General features: G+C 39.7%; 1 protein-coding gene across 2 annotated transcripts in view; it reads right to left on the bottom strand.

Moving 5' to 3' along the window:
• Positions 1–26,362, bottom strand: part of KLF12 (KLF transcription factor 12) — a 977,710-nt gene that overhangs the window by 464,168 nt on the left and 487,180 nt on the right. For both annotated transcript variants that reach the window (XM_069205282.1, XM_069205283.1), the window contains exon 4: positions 912–1,001. In XM_069205282.1, the coding sequence (XP_069061383.1) occupies positions 912–1,001 (90 nt within the window). The remainder of the gene's footprint in view (positions 1–911; positions 1,002–26,362) is intronic.

The raw sequence follows: 26,362 nt of genomic DNA, 5'->3' as shown, positions 1-26,362 counted from the left end.
TGATTGGGAATGAAGGAAATCTATCTATATTGTAATAGCTGGAGGAGTGCTACATTCAAACGCCCACATGTAACAGCACTTGAACCACTTAAGAAGACTTTACTCGAAATGATGAGCCCTGATGCAAATTCGGTTTTACCATTTCCCTGTCAACTCTTAACATTGTAGACTCTTTCAGGCCATCATTTCAGGATGTTCAGCAATCCAAAATCAGTTGCAACATGATTCTACATCTGAATCTGGTTTAGGAGGCATTTAGACATACCACAGCCTGGGATTTCTTCCTGGGGCAGATCTCAGCAGTGAAACATGATGACATCTCTGTGTGGTGGTAAACCTTTATAAGCACATAATACCTATGGCAACCAGTGAGCAAACTATGGTATGAGAAATAATTGCCCATTCCTCAGGAAAAAACTGGTAATGGTGCTGTTATCTTGCAACCTGGAGTTACTATACCCAGCAGTATCAGTAACCCCAGTTGCTGGATTATTGATGTAATTTTCCTGCTCGCCTCACAATGAGCCAATTTTAAATGACAGACCGCTTCCCTGTCCAGTACTAGTAAGTACTGTGAAAAGAAGCATGATTGACAAGATAGGAAAATAATTGAGCCATTCATCTTTGTTTTTTTCTTCTTCTTTTATGCTTCCATGATGATTGGATTCTTGAGACACATTGCATACCTTCTACAAGAAGCTCATGATATACATATGGATTGTAAATTCAGCTAGTCTTGCAGTAGTTTCATTAACATACATATGCATGGTAAATTCAGCTAATCTTACAATAGTCCCAGATTCAACTGGAAGATAAAAAAATAATTTGTGTTAAAGACTTTCGGGGCTGCGGAGCCATCTGGAAATGGTTACTCCTATCACGAAGTGGAATGGCCTGGACAGTTTACATACCCCTTCTTCAGATTCCAGCAACTCTGTTTTGACTCTGACTGTCGGCATCCCGTCAAGCATTAACATTCTCTTTTCGAAGACACCTATATCCTGTAAAGAAGTGAAAAAAACCTTGAATAAAACTGCAGCAACCATCTTAAAAGTTTAAATATGAGCCACGTTTCCAGCCCATATACTTTTTTTGCAATTGACAATTGTTTTGAATTACTCTTGATTTGGCCAATTTGTGTTAACCAAATAAAACTAAACAACATGTATTATGATACATCTGCCCTTAAATAAATAATGAAAAGTTTTTACCCATTTTTTTTTATAACCATTCCAAATATGTAACGATTTCATTTTGACAATTGGCCAGAAATTCATTTGTGTTATTAACGAGCCATGAGTATGGAGAGTCTCATTGGTCCATGTTAATATGTTGTAAAGTGTTCACAACAGCACGACTGAAATGAAATTTGCAAAATTAAAAGTACAGCACTTTTTTTTGAAAAACTGTCTTTCAGCCATCAAATCCAAATATCATAGTGACATACAAAATTAAACAAAAAAAAGATGAGAACAATTATATTTTTGATTGAGACATATGACAGAATTCTGGATTCCACAATTCACAAAACCTGCAATTGTAAAGGTTTTAACAAAGTCATTTCAAAGGAAGAATTTCCCCAAGTGTGTTTGCTATATAATCTCCAGAAGCAAATGTTTATTGCAACTTTTTATTAAGTGGAGTGAATGGATGTACTAGCAAACTCAGCAGACACTGATAAACACACAGCTGTGTTCATCATGAGATCTAGCTAAAAAGAGGTTTCACAAGTATTATAGAGAGACGCTTTAGCTCCAGTCACATGTTGGTAGACAGAAGTACATGATTTGTTTGGACAGCTTACTTTCCAAAAGATGTAATCATTTGTCAATTTAGCCAGATCTCTTTATCAAATCAAACTATTGTGTTATAACAAAGCTCGACCTTTAGGTCAAACACTTTTCACTGCAATGTTATATGTCTCCTAGGTTATTTGTTAATTATGGTGTGTGTTCTTCTCTGGAAGCAGAACAAATGGGAGGAGGGCAATAGTGAGGAATGTGTTGCTCTATTGCAGCCCCAGCCCGCCCTTCCCTTTCTATCATCAACTTCAGATACACCTTAACATAGCAATCCCTCAAAGAATGGTGTTTTTTTCTAATTCCTAGATTTAAGATTTATGGGATGGAGGGTGTTTTTAAGCTCACCGGCCCCCAAAACTGTTTAATTATAAATTGGTATTGTTTGCATTTTAAAACACATTATTGATAATAGGTTTATTGCAATTCAAAATTAATATTTTCATATATTAAAATGATTTACTTGTTTAATATACTGTCATTTTAAATTAGCCTTCTATGAATCCTATATACCTCTTATGCTCCTAAATGCTACCATTCTCTGAAACCTACAAACCCCTAGCTACCATGAACCCTAAAACTCCATACTACCCCTGAACGCTACCCCTCCCTGAGCAATGAAAACCTCTTATTATCCTGGAATGATACCCATTTGGGAACTTTAAAAAACCTCTTACTACCCCTTAATATTGTTTTTCTCTCAACCTTAAAGATCCTTAGAGATCCTTACTACTCCTTACAGGTACCCTTCCCTGAATCCTAAAAACCCCTTACTACCACTAATGTAACCGTTCTCTGAAATGGAAAAGCTTACTGCTCCTTATCTTTACTGATCCTGGAACCATAAGCCTTGTTACTACTTACAACTTCCCTTCCCTGAACCTTAAAACTCCTTACAACACCTCAACACTACCCATATGTGAACCCTAAAATCCCATTAATGCTACCCTTTCATTAACCCTACAAACCCTTTAGTATCACTTAATGCGACCTATTCCTGAACCGTAAAACTCCAATCTCTTAACACTATTGCTACTCATTAACATCACTCATCCCTAAACCCTAACAAACCCTTTCTGCCCCTTAATGGTTATGAACTCCAAAAAACATTACTAACCCTTAAAGCTACTTATCTTTGAACCCTAAAAAAAGTTACCACCCAATATGGCTACCCATCCCTGGACTGTAAAAACCCGCTCCTACCCCTTAACACTATCATTTCTTAATATACAGAACCCCCTACCCCTTAATGCTACTCAAACCTAAACTCTTAATAGACACTTGATACCCTTTTAGCTACACTTCCCTGAACTGTAAAAAAAGACCCTTAATACAACTCAATGCTACCCTCCCTGAACCCTAAACACTCCTTCCTATACCTTAACACTACCCTTTGCTGAATGCTAAAAAAAACCAAAATCCTTCCAAGAACCCCAAGAAACCCTTATTATTACCCTTCCCTAAACCCTAAAAACCTATTTTTTCCCTAAATACTACTCATTTGTGATCCCTAAAACACCTAGGTACTGTTCATTGCTACCTTCCGACCCTAAAAAACATTTACTATCTCATAACCCTATCCTTCTCTAAATCCTAAAAACTGTTACCACCCACTAGAGGTGCCCTTCCCTGAACTGTAAAACCATTTACTGCCTCTTACCACTTCACTTTCCTGAACCCTACAAACCTTTACTAGACGTTGATGCTACTCATCCCTGAACCCTAAAACCCTTACTACCCCTTACCGTTACCTTTCCTGAACCTGAGAACCCTTGCTTCCCATTACTCCTGGCTTTTTTTTAAACCCTTGCTTTCCTTTAATGCTACCTTTCTCTTCCTCCTAGGAATTTATCGATACCACTTAATGCTATGTTCCCTAAACCATAAAAACTCCTTACTACCTCTTAATTCTGCTCCTCCCTGAACCCTACAAGCCTCTTACCACCCCTTCATGCCATACTTCCCTGACCACCACAAACCCTTTAATGCTACCATTCAATGAACACTGTAAACCCTGTATTACCCCATAACACTACCTATACTAGAACCCCTAACTACCCATTAATGAAACCTTTCTTTACACCTTAAAACCCCTTAATATCTATTAACAGACCCCATTGCAAAATCCATACTACCCCTTAAAGGTACCTTATATTGAATCCTAAAAGCCCCTTACTGCCTTTTAATGCTATCCTATTGTTTCTCGAATGCAGATTTACCTTAAAGAAATTAAAGACAAGAGGTGTTTGGCAAAACAGGACCAGCTGCTTTAATTAAACACAGCGGCCGGGAGAGTGCAGTACTGAGTCGTGGTCTGATGACTGTCTCTCAAAGTTAGAGTCCTGAGCACCCTTCTATACAATTCTTGAAGAGTTATAAAACAATTCTATACATTCTTTGCGGAAAGAAATCCAGGCTTAGTCATGGAGTCATAAATCAGACCATCTGATATGGTGCTCAGGTGGGTTTCCACCTTGTGTGGACAAAATGCAGGCCAGTAGGTAACACGTCGAGCTGTCCAACATGAGGAGCACATGATCACTGCATGTTATGTGTGTGTGTTGTGTTCTTACTGGCTGAGTGTTCCTAACTTCGTATGTCATCTAACTTTTAGGTGTTTTGGGAACGTGCGCCCATCCAGCCAAATGTGTTTTATTGAAGCCCAATCTCCTATGACTATTGTGGTGTTGCTGCCTATCTGAGGGATTGATCTGGGTTTTTCCTGTTCGAGTGTTTGTCTAACGGCTACGTGTCACCCTATCTGTTAAATGTCAGTCATTTGTTTCAGGCATAGGTGCAGGACTTGCCTGACCATGTGTTGTTAACTCTGGATTGATGAGGAGGTCACATCGGATAGAATCCACAATAGTAATACAAGTTCATTGTTATGGGCACACATATCATGGCATACATGGACACCATTTTGATCTCTATCAACACTTTCCTGTGCCCTACTTGCCTCTTGCTACTATTTAATTCTAAACTCCTCTGAACCCTAAAACCACTCACTACTTCTTACAGCTACCACACCTTAAACCCCCAAAAATCCTATAGTACCCTTTAACATTGCCCTTCTTGAAACAGACAGATGCACTAACCTTAACTGTACCCAGCCTTGAACCCTAAGATACTTTACTACTCCTTAACACTACCAATCCGTGAACTCTAATCTCTGAACTCTAAACAACTCCCTACTGTCCCTTAATTCTACCCTTTCCTTAATGCTACAAAGTCATACCACTCTTTAATGCTACTATCCTTGAACCATAGAGGCCCTTACGATCCCTTAATGTTACCGTCCCTAAACCCTAAAAACCTTTACTATCCTTTAACGCTACCTTTCCCTGATCCCCCAAAACCCCGTTTCTATCCATTAACACTACCCAGCGATGTACCCTAAAAAGCTCTTACTATCCCTAAACGCTAACATTCCCTTGTCTCTAAAAGCTCCTGACTACTCCTTAACAATGCCCTTCCCTGAACCTTAAAGGCCTTCACTACCCCTTAATGACACCCTCCCCTAAACCCTAAAAACCTTTCACTACCACCTAACACTAACCATCCCTAACCCCTAAAAGCCCCTTATTTCCCCTTAATACTACCCTTCATGAACTCTACCAACACCTTTGTATTCCTTTATGCTACCCACTCCTGAACCCTAAAAACACTAACTAGCTCTTAATGCTACCCCATTTTTCTACCCTAAAATACATTACTGCCCCTTAACACTATCTTTCCCTGAACCCCTAAAATTTCTTACTACTCTTCAAGGCTACACTTTTATGAACCCTAAAACCTCCTTCCTAACCATATGCACACTCAGGGATTGTGCCTTATGAAAGTAGAGGGAGCTGAAGGGTGAAATACTAGATGAGAATCAGAATCAAATTATAGATTCCTTTAGTAACTTTTAATTTCTATTTCTTTGTGACCTTCAGGACACCCACTAGTGATCCCTTTTATTTCTCTTGCCACCTCCCTCCCTACATTTATCAGTTATCAGAAACTTTGTGGAAGTACCACAGTTATCAGGAACTCTGGAGAGGAGTTATCAGGTAATATCATGGATGTCATTATAAGACCTTTAGCGGTGTTGAGCAACACGGAAAAGCTAACTCTTTAAATAGTTGGTAAAATGTTTTTAGGGCATCACTGGAAGACCTTTCAGGACTACATTCTGCTGTTGATATAGTGGAGCTGTGCTGTATTGCCATTTGAGAGACATAAGGACCTCCCCACTAATGGAGTTGACAGAACGTAGGGTATTTTGTTATTATTCTTCATTTCAGTAATACCATTACCAGAATCTTTCACCATGTTTCACCATCTTTCAAATGTTAAACCATTGTTTCTTTCTCTTTTTCTGCAGTTATTTAATTTAAAATTAACACTTTTTTTTTGATTATGCATTGGTAGTAAAATACACGGAATGCAGCACTTTTAACTTAATGAAAAATAACGTTAATTGCACTGGAAATCACTTTTCACACATTTCACAGGCGTTTTACAGCTTCCCTCATATTCTAAATACCCACCAAAGTAATATGTCTGTGAATAATAAATACAGCAAATTTTAGTGCACGCGTACTCTAAATGTCTTGCATTAAAGGTTCAGTTATGTATGGTAAACTTCTATTTTTAGGTCTGACTTGACAGCCCAGCTGTCTGAATGACAAAGCCTAAGCAACTTTTTAAAATATGCATAAAATGGTCTTTGGTGTGGCTCCACGAAGAGGAATATTATTCTCACTACATGTTATCAGCTGGCAATGTGTCAATCCACCTCCCAAGAAATGCTTCCATTAGACTCCACTAGACATTATTCTAAATTTGAAAAATAAACTCAACTATGCTTTGTCACATTCAGTTATTTTTCTCCTTTATGCATTATACACACAAAGCAATCTATTTGGTTATTTTTCCCAGCATTGACAACGCTAGCACCAAAGTCTTTAATGTGATTATCAACATTGCTGCATACAATGCATGCTAACAGCGTTTGTGAATGCCTATGTTTACATTTCTTGATACATTAAAGCAAGACCTATTGGCTTTGCCAATGCTTGACTTGAGAAGTATTCTGCAACTTTATCATGCTGATGAATCGATACAATATGAGTAAATCACTTTTGAAGGAAGGCATTTAGGAGACACACTTTTTTCTTGAAAATATTCAGAAACTTTATTATGCTGACACACTCAAAAGAAATCAAAGTGCACTTTTTTCTTACAATTATTCTATAATGTTACTTAAACATAGGTGGTTAGAAGTTTCAGACGTAATGCTATTGTCCAATAAGCATTCATTGTAGACAAATTAATTATTGAGGATGGTTGCCTCTTGAAATTTCAACATGAAAAATTGGCTGATTTCATATAATTGGAAAAAATGTTTTCTAACACCATTAGTAAAGAATACAAAAAGTTTCCTCCCCATACTTTTATTTGACTGTATAGTACATTATCTTACCCGACCTCATGACTATTAGGTATATGCATGTGTTTTAGCTTTAAGATTGAGTACATTTATGTCCATGTTGATTTAACCTTTCTCAGTATGTTTTCCTGCCCTATTTAAAACACTTAGCTGTCTCCAGGGCCTAATCTCTGACAAATCAATATCCAATTTAAATGATATAAATAAAATATAAATACTTAATGTTTTAAAAATCATTTGCAAAAAATGCTACAAGGATTTAGAGTTTGGATGATGCAGGACTAACACCAAGAATTGATGGATGCCCTATGCACCCTATTTATGTATACATGACTATGCCTCCACATAGGATAGATGGAACATCTACAGATTTGTGTCAGCTATCCCTCATCCAGATTCTAAATTGCTCCCTACACAAACTGTTCTTTAAGAAGTCCAAACTCCAAAAATGTATATTAACATGTCAATGTCACTTTTCTGTACATTGATCAAACACTTTTTTAAATACAAGCTACAGAGAATTTAGTAATGGGACTCCAGCATGTGTTATTAGATTCCTAAGGAATACATCCAGTTTCAAGTCAACCCAATAAATGAATAGTACTGAAACTATTGACCAAGTGCACAAGTACAAGTCTCATTAATATCTGATGTTTCTTTTGCCCATTTTGTTTGCTGCCTCTTAAAGCTGATGCTGCCTAAAATTGGCTCTGGTAATGTTTGTCCACATTTGCCTTTTAGGCAGTGAGCTTTGTGATTCCAGAAGGATTATAGAGATCACTTCAGGTCCCTGGCATCTTAACCCAGTGGTATCACTTGCAGAAATTGACTTAGCTGTAGAAGCCAAGCACACACTGAAAGTTTGAGTATCCATCTTGCAGGTCTTTCTTCTCCACGTTATCCTAGATGCCCATTCCTATAGCTACTGATTATCCCTGCTGTTTTGTCAGAGAGCTTTTATTGACAACTGCTTTTTGGTGCCCAGGGCGATCTCTGTGGGTCCTGTAGCTTGATGAAAGTGATTACAGATCTACTTGCATAAGGCCATGAATGAACCCAAATCAAGTGTGGAGCCATTATATGTTCATTTATTGTCTACAACTGGCTATATCCCCGCACCACTAACTGCTTCTAGCAGGAATGACGTTCCTTAGGATTTACTTTAAGGTGACTAAGTCAACAAATGCTGCACAAAAGAAAATTAACACTAAAGGGCATACCTTGTAAAAGAATAGATGCAAAAGGGTTAAGAACAGAAAAAGGATGAACAATGGTGTTGAAACTATGGGTAAAATATCCACAGGTTTCTTCTCTGCCCAGCCCAAATCAGTGCATTTCTTCAGACTGGTAATGAATCTTTCAAAGGCCGAGAGTCATGGCCTGTAGTGATTCACAAACAGGCATGGATCAATATATGCTGTTTATAATTTTAATAACTTTCTGTGCTGGAGAAGACTTGCTTAACTGCATACCTGCAAAAATCTTTCTTAGCATTATGAATGTACTAGAGACCATTATGACATACCTGGATATCTTAGCTTAATCATTATTAGCTCACTATGAAAGTTTGTCATCTGAGCATCTAGAAGGATGCTCTCCGGTTACACCCACACCTACTAAGAACATAGGAGAGGAATTCAAAGTACTCTACAGATAGCTTTTTACAACCTTAATTGACAAGGAGTGAATAGCTACCCATTTGCCCTCATTAGCAATCCTACTGTCAAGTGTGATGTGTTCAGCAATGCAAGCATCATGTTCTCCAGGCTTAGTATTCAATTGGCTCCCATTGCCCTAACTTCTTGTGTTCCTCTGCTGTTCTCACCACAGCAACTCCTTTGCATTCAGGAAGCATGAGTGATTAAACAAACTAATAAGATGAACAAATCACTGAGAGGATATTGTTGTGGATATTGATGCAGAATATTTGTTAAAAAGCCACTAATAAATCAAGGAGTTTGTTGGTTATTATTCTGCTCATTAAATGAATTCAAAGAGAAAACGAAAAACATGCATCAATAAAGTTCTCCACCAGTGACAGAAAAAAGGAAGCGTGGTTGTGTCTGCAATGGGGTTGCTGTTGCATAGGGGAGACTGCAAAATTATATTTTAGGTGATATTTTGTTGATTTAGCCTGTGTTTCTCTGGAGTGGCTCAGAAGCTGATTTATCTGATTTTGATGAAGGGAAGAGTGAGCATTTGGAGTCAACAGCATTTCCATTTCCCTCCACCCTTCTTGAGCCAGGGTTTGCAGCTATGCAAGAAGTCTGTGAACTTTCACAGATTACTCAATACATGCAGTGTCCATGGTTGTTGCACATAGAGATATAGGAGATTAAACCATTTGACTACAATACCATGGCTCCGTGCAGCATAAACTTGCTCTCCCCTTACCAAGGGGCTTGATTACCACAGTTGATTGGTATAATGGGATCTGAGGTAGAGAAGGAGTCCATTTGATTATAATGTCTGTATATTGAAGTTTTAAACTTGTGGTTCAAGAATATCATCTCAAAATATTGTGATAGCAAAATCTTTGCAAGCCAAAATGTTGTAGACTTATATATCATATTTTGATATTGGGAAGTACCCTACAGTATACTAAAATAACATGGTATTTAATTTAGTCCATGTTAACATTTCAATGTCTGTATTTATTATAACATATTGTATTGAAATATTTTATTCTAACTGTTTATTTTTTTATTTGTTTATGGTTCTTTGCTTTAGAGTTTGCGTTTTTGATTTGTAAGTAATACTGGGGCATTGGATGGGTAGTGTTTAAATTGTCATGTATTCATTATTGTTTAGGAGTGTCACTTTTTTGGAGGGTGTTGAGTTTATTATGCCGTTTTCCACTGTTTTAAATAATGTGTAATTATTATTATATATGTTGGGGTTCACATATTTTAGTTTTCTTTTTTTTTACTTTTCATTTATTTTCCAGCTGGTTATGTGGTTTATGAAGGGATTCCATGCATGGGTAGTGCTTTAATGTAATAATCATTTTCGACTTATTATTTTGGGAAACAAGTGGAACTTAATAGGGTCTGGGTTATATATCGGTGGTTGGATTTTTAGTGTGTGCTTACTTTATGTTTTGGGGGTCTCATTAATATAGGCTTGATACATTTTGGGCTGTGGGTGTACTATATTTTTGGTAATATTAAGATGGTTATTGGGTTTACAGTGCAATTTAATGGTTATCGGTTTTCTTTGATTACATTTCTTTATTATTTTTTTACTATCCAGTGTAATAAATGGGGCCAGGGTCATATTTTGATTTCGGTGACAATTGTTTTGGGTGTGTTTAACTTTGGAGCATGTTCTTTTTGGGGCTCATTGGGTAAAAACCTTTACTGTGTGTTTAACTGCTATTTTGGGGTATATTTTGGGATTCAGTGTTTGTTTTTATCAATACATGTTAGCAAGTAATATTTTTGTTGTGTTATGTATGTTTAATAATATTGTGGTTCACATATTTTGGGGTATTTTATAGTTAAAGCAACAAAAGACGTTGATAGTGTTACTATAGTTAATGTGTTGTTGGTTTATAGTATTGATAATAATGTGTAATGTTTATTATTTAATTTATAGCTGAAAATAGTGAGTAAGGTGATAGTTTTGTGCTACAGTATTTAAGAATGTATGCATCTTCCAATGTATTTACTTTCTACAATATTTCAGAGTCTGGCGCTAGAATAGTAATTCCTACCCTCCAAACGCATGTAGCTTTTTCAATGTATGTTGAAATAAATTTAGAATATAAACTTTGAACACCCCCATGTATGTGCTTTCCTTCATTTTTGTGTGACTAAATTGAATATAGTCAATCTGATTTCCTCAATGTATATGCTTTCTACAATGTTTACAAGTTTGCAGTTTGAATAGTAAATTTAACCTTCATTCAGTATACACTTTAATCATCTTGAAGGACGCACCAATGTTCTGGTATGTCATTTTCCATAGCAGAAAACATTATCCAGCAATCCAGCAAGAACCCATCCCTTGGCATTTCCATTTTGCAGGGTTGTACCTAGACTCTTTAGTACCAGCAGAGAATGGTTTAGATCCTGGGGTTGTTGTTGAGTGGCCTGAAAAAACCTAGACCTTTAAATTACATTGAATTTAAGTTGCTAAAGGGATAAAGCCCCGGGCCCATACAATGTCCAAGCTGATTTGTATTAATCAGACCCTACTTGAAAGGGCTACTACATGTTTTTCTATTTAATGGCAAATTAAGAAGAGCACCAATACTGCCATCTTGGCTTGAGCACAAATAGCACCAGTTTTTAAAAAGGGCATTAGATGTGATCCTGTTAAATATTGCCCCATCAGTCTTCTTAACAGTTTACAAAACAATCTTCTCTTTGGCAGTATTGTCTAGGCTCAGGGAATGGGTTAATTCCAACTCAATCCTGTCTATGAATAGGCTGGGTTTATGAAGAACATAGGAACTATTGACCAGATATTCAAGTTGCATCTAATTATGGAAAATCTTGTCAAACCGAAGAGAGTTCCTTTACATGTTGTGTTCATGAACCTTCAGTCTGCCTTTGATAATGTCCAGAGGCACCTATTTTGGAGCTCTCTTTGGGAGCTAGCTTTTTCCCTGGACTTAATAAAGATCTTGGGGGCAGATTTATCGAACTTGCACATAGCACAGCACAGCAAGTCACCTTGCTGCACTCTGCTGCATGAAAGGGCAGGAATGCACTGTATTTAACATGACCTGGCACCTTCCTGTCCTTTCCATTTGCTGGCTCACAATGTGCTGCCTTGTCCCAGTGCAGGTATACTTACACCATGGTGCAAGGGTGCCTATATTGTTTTGTGTAGGGAAGGTACCTACCTGCACAAAAACAATTCTCAGAGGCATTTTCCTCTTTCTAAGTGTGCTGCATGCCCCTCCCCTGGAAAGTTGTGGCATTTTTCCGCATTCCCAGGTTTATCATTGTTGGTAGTTCCGGGAATGCTTCAAAATCCAGGATTGGATGCAAGGAAACACACATGATTGACCGATGGAAAGCCTCCCTGGGGCAGAGTAACACATCTGCCTGTGTTACTCCAAATTTATCAAGCCACTCAGGACAACCAAAGTGGCCTTGAATGACTTGATAAATCTGACTTAGGTTTTGTGTCACCCTTGCATCACCTTGCATGACGTAAGGGTGACACAAAACCATGATTAATATGCTCCTTGATGTTTTTGCATGACAAAAATATGACTACTATCAGAGAGGGGAAATAAAAGGGAAAAGACAAAACCCTTTCTGGTGAACAAATATGTCTGACAAGGATACCCCCACACCCCACATTTGTAACTTGTAAATAAACAATGTGGTTGAGGAGATTTGGCAGAGCATCAATGATGCTCCCTCTCTTAGTGATGTAAAAATTGCAGGTCTACGGTGGGTGATATCCCTTTGGTCTCCAAATCTCCTTTGACTCTACAGTCCAGTCTATGTCTATATTAGTAAAGAAATATGTGCATAAATTAAAGCTTGTTCTAGATGAGGTAACTCTGGTTTTAGCCAAAACATCTGTCTTTTAAATTCAGGAGGGACACTCTGTCACTAAAACATTTTATCTCCAATTGGAGCTCTTCTTCCCAACCCCCCTTGTTGTCCAACATGTACTGGTGCTATTAAAGATGAGGCACACTTTCTAATGTTTTGTCCAGAATACACTGCCACAAAATGTAAATGGCTGATGCCCCCACTAAGAGACACAGGTGTATGAAATGTAAACTTTGCTTTGGAGACAATACAAATTTCACACATACAGTACGATGACGGCTGTTGTGACCAGTTACTTTTTTTCTCCCTGGCTTGCCAGGTGGCAGTTTGTTTGCTCATGTTACTACTGCAACTGTATTTTTATGTGTTTTCTGGGCTGTACCTGAAGTAAACAGAATATTAAATTGAATTGAATATACTAATGAAGATGTATTACACTAGTGTTGTGGATTTTTGCATTTTATTCACAATGGCCAGGTTGAAATGGAAAAAACAATCTTGGATTAGTGCCTCTGTGTATGTTTTAATAATACCCCATACCACTGCAGAGTCAAAGTTTTGTTTGATGGATTACTGAGATAAATTAATGTTATATTTGTTGGGAAATAATCCCTAGGCTAGAGGGATATTACTATTTATATAGTGTCCATAAATTCTGTGCATTTGGCAAAATTTGGGTTGGCATGACTTGCAAGTTATATATTTTTATATTATTAGCTGTAATGAAAATAATATGGGCTGGGTATGCAGATGTATATCTTATTTAAACTTTCTTCGTTTGTTAGGAAGTTTTATGATATATAAAGTGCAGAAATACATTGGGGTGAGCTGCAGTCTCAATAAACTTCACTGTTTGCAACACAGGAGTGTCTGGGTGTATCCTTGGATACTGGGTTGGAATGTTGAGAGGCTGCTGGAACCTTGTCCAGACCACCGCAATTTTGGCATCGGGATACCAGAGTTTGGCATGCAAAGGATATATAAACGTTATACAGTTAAACAAAATAAATGTTAACTTACTTTAGTTTTTGTTTGGGTTGTTGTCTTCCAGAAAGTAAAGTTCTTTCCTTGGGTGCTTCAAGCAGAAGGAAATAGTGTTTGTGATGCACTCGTTTTACATTTTTGAAAAGATAATTACTGATTTGTTGTGGTAAATGCTGAACATTTGAATTGGACTGATTAGGCAATTTATTTGTTTAATTATCTAATTTGTTACACATTGCTTTGAGCTGAATGTGTTACGTTAGCTACTTCTTTTGAACTTTTTTGTATGAATGTGTAATTAAGTGAGCACTCTTTATAAATAATAGTTTGATTGAAAGATGATTCTTTTAAGTGTTGTACTAAAATGTTTATTTATGTAATTTAAAGTGTATTTTTAGTGTCTGTTTTCAATATTCTGATTCACAATGTTTCTGTTCTCAATGTTTTATCCTTTTCCAATGTTAAAATACAGGAGTATGACATTTGTGTCAATGTTGTAGTATGTTACGTTCTATGTTTTGAAAGTTTATATTTATGTTGGGACTAGCTGGATGAGAGTGAGACAAGACCAGATAACTGGGGAGAGGGGTATAATTGTGGGGTGTGTTCACTGAACGAAAAGTGATTTACACAGAAGAGATAAACAAATACAATTAAATGCAGAAAGACTTGAAACGAAAGAAGGACTGAAGCTGAGAACTAGAGTGGATTGTGATCAGGAAGCTGCAAAGGGAAACTATATGTTAACACACCTACTACAGCACAGGATTAGACAGAGCATGATAGACAAACTATCATAGATGATAGTTTGTATGCTCTTTGGATAGTGATCTCTCTGTGAGGCGAAAAGATCTTGCATTACGACAAGGAGCAAATTAATCTAACACAGTTGGGGCAGTCTATCAGCAGCTTCTATGGAGAAAGAGAGTTGGGTGGTTCTATGTGCCAGAGACAAAAGCCTCAGACTCTAACTAGCACCCTTGCCAGAAATGACTACCAAGATTATAATATAAACAAACAAACAGGCAAAGAGTAGCAGTGGAGTTGGTTCAGAAACACGAACTGGGCTCAGGGGAAAGCAGGACTGGATTCAAGGTCAGGTTCAGGACTTAACCCCTTGCATGCCAGGGATGTAATGGTTACGTCCATGCCTGCGCCTGTGAGGCGCCATGGACGTAACCATTACGTCCATTTACCGGCCCTCGGGGGAAGTGCTAGCGCTCCCCCGAGGGCCATCCCCCCACCCCCAGGTCGGGGCTACAAGGGAAATCGCTTCCCCTTCCATCCCCGACCCCCCCCCAGATACGTCTGATGACGTCAGCACGCGAAAGCGTGCTGACCTCATCAGAGGTCACCTCCAATCGCACTGGAAGCATGCTTCCAGCGCGATTGCGGAAGAGAAATGCTCAGCATTTCTCTTCTGCTCGGGAGGAGGGGGCCAGCAGAGACATGAAAGGAAAGGCCTTTCCTTTCATGTCTCTGCTGCCCGATCGCAATGCAATTGGGCAGCAGAAATGCCCACTAGACAGCAGGGAGTTTTTTTTTTAAATGAACATAAGGGGAGCGACCCCTTGGGCAAGGCCCGCTCCCCAGGGGGGCAAATCATTTTTAGGCCAAACCCCCTAGACACCAGGGATTTTTTTTTAAATCTTTTATGTTTAGGGAGCGACCCCTTCAGCAAGGGTCAGTACCTGGGGGGGGCAAATTGTTTCTAGGCCATTTCTGCCCCCCCTGGCAGAAGATCAGCCTAATATAATTAGGCCGATCGGCGCCCGGGGGGGGGGGAGGGGGCAGAGAGCACTAGACACCAGGGAGTTTAAAAAAAATTATCCTTACGCATAAGGGCCGCTCCCCGGGTGGGGAAAATATTTTTAGGCCTTTTCTGGAGATGGCTGATCTGCCTCCAGGGGGGGGCAGAAACTTCTAGACACCAGGGATATATATATATTTTTATTTCCTTTATGCTTTTATGTATAAGGAGTGAACCCCTAAGCAAGGCTCGCCCCACTGGGGGAAAATTGTATTTAGGCCATTTCTGCTCCCCTTGGGCAAGGGTCACTCCCCATGGGGGCACATTACTGTTGGCCATATCTTCCCCCCGTGGGGGCAGATCGGCCTATTTTTGGAAGGCCCATCTGCCCTCAAGGGGGGGAAGAAAGCCCACCAGAGACCAGGGAAGATTTTTTTTCAAAATAAGCGAGTGGGGGTATGGCCACACCCTAACCCCAAATAAATGGGGCCAAAGTTGTTCTGCCCACCAGTGGTCAGATAGGGCAATTACCCCCGATCCTCACCCCAGGGGGGCAGAAAGTCAACTAAATGTCATGAAATAAAAAAAAAGAAAATAGTGGGGTGGTGGCTACCACCAGTATGGGCCTGGTTATGTCCGCACCCCAACTGAAGGGGGTAACTGTCTCTCAGCTCTCCCCCACACACTAACACATCTTATCCCACGGCAAGCAAAAAGACATTTGATTATTTTGGGTTTTGGTTTTACATGTGGGCCATGAGAGCTTGGTAACTCTCAAAATCGTCCCACTTGGAATGGTGAGGTCTGCACTTTTTTGACTTTGGGACGCTGCCATGTAGAAAAATCCACAAGACCCAGACACATCTGACAACTAAACATCTGCACCCCACACCATTTTCTCACCCACAATGCCCTGCAAACCTCCAACTTTGCTGGAAATCTCACAATTTTCCCACATTTCTGTGATGGAAAATTCTGGAATCTGCAGGAATACACAAAATTCCTACCACCCAACATTGTCCCATCTATACTGATAAAAATTCTGCTGCACTAGTCAGCCTAAAAATGTTTTTTTTTCAAACTGCCCTTTTGGACCGTCTTTGGTTACCCCTCAATTCCAACATGTTTTTGGCTCTTCCCTGTCACATGCACTTGGCCCACCTACACAAGTGAGGTATCATTTTTACTGGGAGAGTGAGGGAAACGTTGATTGGTAGGAACTTTGTCCCGGTGCGGTGATCCCACACAGAAATGTGGGAAAAAAGTGATTTTTTAGCTAAATTTGAGGTTTGCTGAGGATTCCGGGTAAGAAATCATTGGGGGATCCACGCAAGTCACACCTCCCTGGACTCCCTAAGGTGTCTAACCCCCCCCAAAAACAGGCAGTTTTGTATTTGATAATTTTGATGTGTCCAGATAGTGTTTTGGGGCATTTCCTGTTGTGGGTCCTAGGCCTACCCACACAAGTGAGGTATCATTTTTATCTAGGGACTTGGGGGAACGCTGGGTGGAAGGAAATTTGTGGCTCCTCTCAGATTCCAGAACTTCTGTCACCGAAATGTGAGGAGAAAGTGTTTTTTTAGCCAAATGTTTAGGTTTGCAAAGGATTTTGGGTAACAGAACCTGGTCAGAGCCCCACAAGTCACCCCATCTTGGATTCCACTAGGTGTCTAGTTTTTAAAAATGTGCAGGTTTAGTAGGTTTCCATAGGTGCTGGCTGAGTTAGAGGCCAAAATCCACAGGTAGGCACTTTGCAAAAAACACTTCTGTTTTCTTTGGGAAAATATGATGTGTCCACGTTGTGTTTTGGGGCATTTCTTGTCACAGGCACTAGGCCTACCCACACAACTGAAGTATCATTTTTATCAGGAGACTTGGGGGCATGCTGGGTGGAAGGGAATTTGGGGCTCCTCTCAGATTGCAGAACTTTCTGTCACTGAAATGCGAGGAGAATGTGTTTTGTTAGCCAAATTTTGAGGTTTGCAAAGGATTCTGGGTATCAAAGCCTGGTGAGAGCCCCACAAGTCACCCCATCTTGGATTCCCCTAGGTGTCTAGTTTTGAGAAATGCACAAGTTTGGTAGGTTTCCGTAGGTGACGGCTGAGTTAGAGGCCAAAATCCACAGGTAGGCACTTTGCAAAAAACACCTCTGTTTTCTTTGGGAAAATGTGATGTGTCCACATTGTGTTTTGAGGCATTTCCTGTTGCAGGTGCTAGGCCTACCCACACAAGTGAGGTATCATTTTTATCGGGAGACTTTGGGAAATGCTGGGTGGAGGGAAATTTGTGGCTCCTCTCAGATTCCAGAACTTTCTGTCACCGAAATGAAAGGAAAAAGTGTTTTTTGGGCCAAATTGTGAGGTTTGCAAAGATTTCTGGGTAACAGAACCTGGTCAGAGTCCCACAAGTCACCCCATCGTGGATTCTCCTAGGTGTCTAGTTTTTAAAAATGTGCAGGTTTTGTAGGTTTCCCTAGGTGCCAGCTGAGCTAGAGGCCAAAATCCACAGATAGGCACGTTGCAAAAAACACCTCTGTTTTCTTTGGGAATATGTGATGTGTCCATGTTGTGTTTTGGGACATTTCCTGTCACGGGCACTTGACCTACCCACACAAGTGAAGTATCATTTTCATCTGGAGACTTGGGGGAACACTGGGTGGAAGGAAATTTGTGGCTCCTCTCAGATTCCAGAACTTTCTGTCACCGAAATGTGAGGAGAAAGTGTTTTTTTAGCCAACTTTTGAGGTTTGCAAAGGATTCTGGGAAACAAAGCCTGGTGAGAGCCCCACAAGTCACCCCATCTTAGATTCTTCTAGGTGTCTTGTTTTTAAAAATGTGCAGGTTTGGTAGGTTTCCCTAGATGCCGGCTGAGTTAGAGGCCAAAATCCACAGGTAGGCACTTTGTAAAAAACACTTCTGTTTTCTTTGGGAAAATGCGATGTGTCCACGTTGTGTTTTGGTGCATTTCCTGTCGCAGGTGCTAGGCCTACCCACACAAGTGAGCTATAATCGTTATCGGGAAACTTTGGGAAATGCTGGGTGGAAGAAAATTTGTGGCTCCTCTCAGATTCCAGAACTTTCTGTCACCGAAATGAAAGGAAAAAGTTTTTTTGGGCCAAATTTTGAGGTTTGCAAAGATTTCTGGGTATCAGAACCTGGTCAGAGCCCCACAAGTTACCCCATCATGGATTCCCCTAGGTGTCTAGTTAAAAAAAATGTGCAGGTTTGGTAGGTTTCCCTAGGTGCCGGCTGAGCTAGAGGCCAAAATCCACAGGTAGGCACTTTGCAAAAAACACCTCTGTTTTCTTTGGGAAAATGTGATGTGCCCATGTTGTGTTTTGGGGCATTTTCTGTCGCGGGCACTAGGCCTACCCACACAAGTGAGGTATCATTTTTATTGGGAGACTTGGGGGAACGCTGGGTGGAAGGAATTTTGTGGCTCCTCTCAGATTCCAGAACTTTCTGTCACCGAAATGAGAGGAAAAAGTCTTTTTTCGGCCAAATTTTGAGGTTTGCAAAGGAGTCTGGGCAACAAAACCTGGTCAGAGCCCCACAAGTCACCCCATTTTGGATTCCCCTAGGTGTCTAGTTTTCGGAAATGCACAGATTTGCTAGGTTTCCCTAGGTGCCGGCTGAGCTAGAGGCCAAAACTTACAGCTAGGCACTTTGCAAAAAACACATCAGATTTCAATGTAAAAATATGATGTGTCCATGTTGCGTTTCCTGTCGCGAGCATCAGTCCTACCCACACAAGTGAGGTACATTTCTATCGGGAGACTTGGGGGAACGCAGAATCGCAAAACAAGTGTTATTGCCCCTTGTCTTTCTCTAAATGTTTTCCTTCCAAATGTAAGACAGTGTGTAAAAAAGATGTGTAATTGAAAAACGCCCTGTAATTCACATGCTAGTATGGGCACCCTGGAATTCAGAGATGTGCAAATAACCACTGCTTCTCAACACCTTATCTTCTCCCATTTTGGAAATACAAAGGTTTTCTTGATACCTATTTTTCACTCTTTATATTTCAGCAAATGAATTGCTGTATACCCGGTATAGAATGAAAACCCATTGCAAGGTGCAGCTCATTTATTGGTTCTGGGTACCTAGGGTTCTTGATGAACCTACAAGCCCTATATATCCCCGCAACCAGAAGAGTCCAGCAGACGTAATGGTATATTGCTTTCAAAAATATTACATCGCAGGAAAAAGTTACAGAGTAAAATATTGAGACAAATGGTTGTTTTTTACCTCAATTTCAATATTTTTTTATTTCAGCTGTTATTTTCTGTAGGAAACCCTTGTAGGATCTACACAAATGACCCCTTGCTGAATTTAGAATTTTGTCTTCTTTTCAGAAATATTTAGCTTTCTGGGATCCAGCATTGGTTTTACAGTCATTTCTGTCACTAAGTGGAAGGAGGCTGAAAGCACAAAAAATAGTAAAAATGGGGTATGTCCCAGTAAAATGCCAAAATTGTGTTGAAAAATTGGGTTTTCTGATTCAAGTCTGCCTGTTCCTGAAAGCTGGGAAGATGGTGATTTTAGCACCACAAACCCTTCGTTGATGCCATTTTCAGGGAAAAAAACCATGAGCCTTCTTCTTCAGCCCTTTTTCCCCATTTTTAAAAATAAAACAAAATTTTCGCTGTATTTTGGCTAATTTCTTGGGCTCCTTGAGGGGAACCCACAAAGTCTGGGTACCTCTAGAATCCCTAGGATGTTGGAAAAAAAGGACACAAATTTGGTGTGGGTAGCTTATGTGGACAAAACGTTATGAGGGCCTAAGCGCGAACTGCCCCAAATAGCCAAAAAAAGGCTTGGCACCTGAGGGGGGAAAGGCCTGGCAGCGAAGGGGTGAATACACAGAACACATAGCAAGGAGTTTACATGTAACAAGATAGATCAGGGGGAAAAAAGGAAATAGGAACCGGGCTCAGGGTAAAGCAGGACTGGAATCAATGTCAGGTTCAGGACTGGAATACATAGAACATAAACATAAGGTGAGGAGTTGATATGTAACAGGACAGATCAGGAAGAGTGCAGGTGAAACTAGTGGGTTCACAGGGCTGGTAGAGCTGGAGGGTCAGAGGTAGAACGCAGGTGCAAGGAGAGAGACAGGTACAAGGAATAAACCAGGTGCAAGGAATCAGAGAACCACCAATGAATGAAATACTAACCAGAGACTTGGAAAGGGGAAGACCAGAATAACCAGGTGACACAAAACAGGAACAAGAAAGCCAGGAACAAAGTACATATCAGAGATTAAAAAAAGAGAAAGGTCTAAAAGACAGATATAAAAGTATTAGGATAACGGGAGGATCCACAAAGGAAGCTAGGGAACATGGAACCACAACTAGGACATGATCTAGGAAGCAAAACTAAGGGGCATATTTACAAGTCCCTTGCGCCTCCTTGTGCCACCCTAGTGTGTTTTTCTTATGCTAAGGAGGCATTAAGGAAGCCCTCACTGTATACCATATTTACAAAGTGGTGCAATGCATGAATATCACCACTTGGTAACCCCTTGCGCCACATTATACCTGTGCCAAGTTTAATGTATGCAAAGGGGCATTCCCACACAAGGAGGCCCTGACAAAATGGCACACTAAAGTTTACAGGATTTCACTGCTCTATTTATCCGTTGTTTTTAACACCTGCTCAGGGCAGGTGTTAAAGTGACACTCCCATAACCACTTGTGGGCCTCCCTGTGCTTTGCTGGACTAGCGCCATAATTTATGGCACTAAACCAGGAAAGTGGCACAATAGCATCACAAATATTTACTCTTTTATGCTAACATGCACTATGGTGCGCTGTATAGTAAATACAGCATTACCATGGTGATGTTAGAGGGGCGGAGGGCGACGCAAGAACAGTGGTGCATCAGAGTTGATGTGCCACTTTCTTGTAAATATGCCTCTAAGTATTCTAGGTGCAGTTGTGTACAATATCCTATACTGATGGAAAAGTTGGTTCCCAAAAGACTATTTTCACTGACATATGGATATAAGATGGCAATATCCTGACAATTTAATTACATGATAAATAAGCTACAGTATTTTTACACTGTGATATTTCTGTTATCAATATTCTGATGCACATGCATCCATTACTGCAAATAATTCTAATAATTTCAATGTAGAAAAACGGTGGGGAATTTCAGGACGTTCAGAGAGGACAAATGTTCTGAGTTATGAATTGAGTTTATTTTCAATGAGTTCTCTTCTGGAGGATACCTGGATGTTAGTTCTTAGCTATCGTCCCGATTACCAGATGTTTAAGCCAACCACCTATTGGTGTAAGGGTAATCCAAAGGTAGATCTTCATACTTTAATATATACCTTTATTCCCACAGAATACACTCAACCCCCACCCAACAAGTGAAATATGCATTATTATTAGTAGTAAAAGTAGTAGTAGGAGTAGAAGTTTATATAGTACAGGGTGAATTCAAGTGAGTGCCCCTAGGTGCCATCATACTTGGATGTACTTTCCAAAGATTATGAACTTGCTATCGTCCTAACCTTGCAGGGAGCAGTAGCTCACCACCTGGAGGATGGGATAAAAGGAACAATAAATAACTTGAAAAGAATACATCCCTCTTGTGCCTCAGTAACCACAAGATAGGGCCCTAATACTCATTTAGCAAATGTTCTTTTAATGTTTTGGGACTATGGAATCACAACTGTTCAACCAAATATGTCATGCAGGAGACAAAACGTATGCCATATTAATAGGACTTTATTGTTATCTCATTTTGTATCTGCTTATGAGTGGTCAACCATTTTTCATATGCAAGTACTTCAATGGGCTAAGTCAGATTACAAGCTTTCGGTCACTTTTTGAATTACCAATTTTGTTTAGGGGTGGTATATGGCTGAGCAAAAGATCCTTGTTTTAGTACGCAGGGATGCATGTCAATTCATAAGCTGTCCACTGGTGGATTATTTGCAATTGACTACTAAAATACTGGTGGGTGCTCATCCTAACGTAGATATACTGCTTGTTTGTACCAGTAAGTTAGATCACGTCTGTGCCTAATCGTTATTGTTTTCATTTCTAAGAGAGAACATGATGATAGCAGGGTGGAGCACTATGTGATCTACATCGGAAAAGTTTTGAGTCTAGCAGGTGGTCCTCCAGCCTCCACTTGCGTAGGAGAGGACACCACCTGTCGCATTTAGAAAACCTCCTCCAGGTAGTTGGAGTCCTCTAGGGCATGTTGTGGTGACTTCACAAGGGCACAGATCCTTTCCCAGGCAAACATCAAGTTTGCGGTATCTGCTTGGTAAGTTTTTTTGTATTCTGAAAACAGGCTTCAAAGTGGGACTTTTCTTTCAGAAAACTAAAACAATGCCCTAACAGGCAGCAGGAGTTCTCTCTGAACGCTGGACCATTGTGCTTTTTCCTACCCATGACCACCCTGTCTGACATGGCAGCCAGGGGTCGAAGAAAATGTGTCATCACCCAACCCTGAATTGAACAGGGTGAGCGTTACTTTAAACAGGCAGCCCAGTGACAGATGGGTCGCCAGGCCAGCGAAGCCAATAGGGTCTCCGCTTGTATAAATTCTTCACTTCCTCTGATTAAAAAAAGGGTTTGACAGGGTGGGAGTACCACCGATTTGAAGCTGTGTTCCTGCCGCCTCTCTCACAATCCATTTCAAATTAACAACAGCCATATACCTGGGCTCTGAAAGGGATATCACTTTAAATGCAACAATCAACTAAACAAAATATTGAAGCGTGCCTAATTAGGAAAACAACCTCGATAAAGAGTTTATCTCAAAATACAACCAAATACATGAACTACTTCATACAACTACAGCATCTAGAACAACCTATGAAATTCAGTCTAATTCTTGATCAAAAACGGAAGAGAAGAATATGCTGCAAATCAAAACAATGTCCACTGCAAAGCAGTGAAATACCATACTGGGAACGCTGGTGAAAAGGGACATTTAAGGCAAAGTAGCAAAATGCTGCACTCAGATGCATGCACACTTAATAGTGCTACCAAGCACAGTATGTAAATGATGCCCTGGACCTCAAGGTGCAGAAAAATAATCACTTAAAAGTGGCGATGAACTAAATCAAAATATTAACCTTAGTTGAATCGCTAAAAAGAAACGCTGATTATTTATACGTTAAAATGCAGTTTTCAAACTAGAAAAGAGAAAATGTAAGAAATATCTTGCCAGCACAAATGTTGCTAAATAATTGCAAATCGTTATGGTCACAAATGCCATTCCTTATAAACACAATACAGAAAAGGTTTTAGATTCAAATATGAAAAATGGCTGAATTCATTCATTTCTATGAACTGAAAAAAAAAAAAAGTTTTAAAGATGCAATAATACAAATCATCCGGATTGATTTGAATAGGATTTATGTCTTCTCTTTAGCAAATGTTTGTAATGTGATGCTTCTTTAAAATGTTGACTACGATTTTGTTCATAATGATAGCTATTTTAAAAACTGAAAGCTATATTTGATGGAGAAGAAACAGTAACACCTAACGTATTTTTCTTTAGAAAATGATCTAGGTATTGAAGAGTATTAACAAGAAACACGTAGCAACAATATGTCAAAAACACATGAAAAAACTAAAATAATAAATTCAAATAGTTTATAAATACAATCCACAAGTGAAACATAATGTCTCTCTCTCATCCTGTAAGTGTGAAATACTGCCAAGGTAAAAAGGCCCTGGAACATTATATTGTATTGTGAATTTCAATTAGTCTTCGAGGTCTTAGAGAAATGGAAAGGTTGCAACTATAAACCCACGAATCCAGGAGTCCTGATTTTATAGCTTCAAGTGTTCCTGCTCTAACAAAGTCTAAATTAATCCTTTAGTCATCTAACCCTGAAACGTTTTTAGGGATGGATACTTTTACTGCAAATTATACTTTATTTGTAACTATCAAGAAACAGAAGCAAGCCAAAAATCCTTCAAAAAATTAAACAAGATACTATGACACAGGAGTTCTACAAACCCTCTGACCGAAGTATGTCAAATCTAGTGAATTAGAGGAGGCGTGGTTTATAAACTGAATTCTCTTGTATCAAGTGGATAAAGACTAATCCACTTTAAATGAGGACCTCCTGGACGTTTCCACCCCCTGGTTACTCTTGAGGAAGTAGGAGGGGTTTGGGGCTTTGTAACTCAACCAAAGCCATACCTCCATTTCTGGTGAGAGCTGACCTCCTCTAAACCCATTGCAATTTATGGGTGCCCATCTTTTGTGTGGTTTTAAATATAGTGCTAATGTAAGGTCCTGCCTCCATTTTGCACACAACAGACCACTACCACTCTGATTCTTAAAGATGGTATAGAACAGATCTAGTTTTCCAGTGCACATAATCCTAAATTGGGAACCTCTGCAAAGACCATCCAAGATAACTTTTTAAATTAGTTTCTTAATAGGTCAATGATACTAACATTGTGGTAAAGATCTAGTGGGGGTTTATGTTTGGGTGTGAGCACTGTGGATCAATGTATAATGCTCCAAATTCTTAGGGACAAATATGTGTTTAATTATATGTGCTATGTACCTGAGGCTCATTGTTAACTCCATTAATTAAGACTTACTTTGTTGAGTGCCGTGGGGTGTGGCCTCCAGTGATCCTTAATGCACATCATCAAGAAGATAAATAGTGGTAACACCTCAAATGTTGGCTAATGTCTTAATGCCCTGATTGCTCACTCTACCCCAGCTTAAAAAGGTGTGCAGTAGAGGTTAGTTTAGGGTCTTAACCTTAACCTTTTTATATTAAGGATATCTTATGAATGTTGCACAGAACGGCAACGCGTACCATCTGAGAAAAATATGTAGATGTCCTGCTTCTGCTTTTACGAAAGATGAAATTGTATCTGTCTGAACTCACGATGTCTCTCAACAGGTTTGGGTGAGCCTGGACTATTCTCGGGTAGCAAAGATGGAAACTGACGCACCAAGCCAATGTAATGAAAATGAGGGAATTACATATTCAGGGAAATTTATATGACAGCCTACACACAAAGTGAATGAAATCCATTAATCATATAGGTGTGAGGTTTGCTTAGACAGAATTTTAGTAAAATTATGTGGACAATGCACAAACAATAGTCCAGGAATAAACAATTTTGTCCATGATTTCATACTAATCAATTTTGATTTGGGGTACATACTTTTGGAGGTTGTTTGCTTTCTTTGAGAAATGTGTGTGGTCTGTTACTTTGTTTTTTATATTAAATTTGTCTGCTAGGTTTCACGATTTACAAATTGCCCCCTCTCTCTAATGAGTGTATGTTACCTCTCAGAGATTAACAGCGGCTGTGACCAGTCTAAAAGCACCCAGACAAAATATAGATAAAATGGAAGTAGCTGCCCTTCACTAACGCAAATATAGAGAGTTGCAACATGGGACATTCCTATTTCCCACTCTGCACATGAAATCTAGTATATAAGCAGCTTACTTAGCAGCTTAGTTCTTCTCCCTGCTCTTGGCACTTGATAATAAATCATGTGATAGCGGGCAAATCAATGTGGTCCAGATTCACAAAGATTTTTCTGGGAGTTAGAGTGACATATTCCTGTAGCATGCCTGACTTAGGGCCTCATTATGCGAATGGCGGTCCGTGGACCGCCGTACCCGTGATGGCAGTCGGTGTGCCGCACACCGTTGCTCGCACCAGGATCAAAATCCTGACAGGTTGGCAGCGGTGCAAGTTGTGGTCAGCCACGGTGTTGCCAAGTTTGACACTGCTGTGCTGATCATGACTTTCCTTTCCACCAGCCTTTTCAGGGCAGTATCGCCACCATAAAAAGGCTGGCGGAAAGGCAGAGTTGCGGCCACAGCGGGGTGGAAGTGCAGTGCAGAAAGGCAGTGC

The sequence above is a fragment of the Pleurodeles waltl genome, chromosome 8 (assembly GCF_031143425.1).
Source record: "Pleurodeles waltl isolate 20211129_DDA chromosome 8, aPleWal1.hap1.20221129, whole genome shotgun sequence".
NCBI lineage: Eukaryota > Metazoa > Chordata > Amphibia > Caudata > Salamandridae > Pleurodeles > Pleurodeles waltl.
Note: the sequence above shows the minus strand (reverse complement) of the source record. Positions and strands in the feature narration are given on the sequence as shown.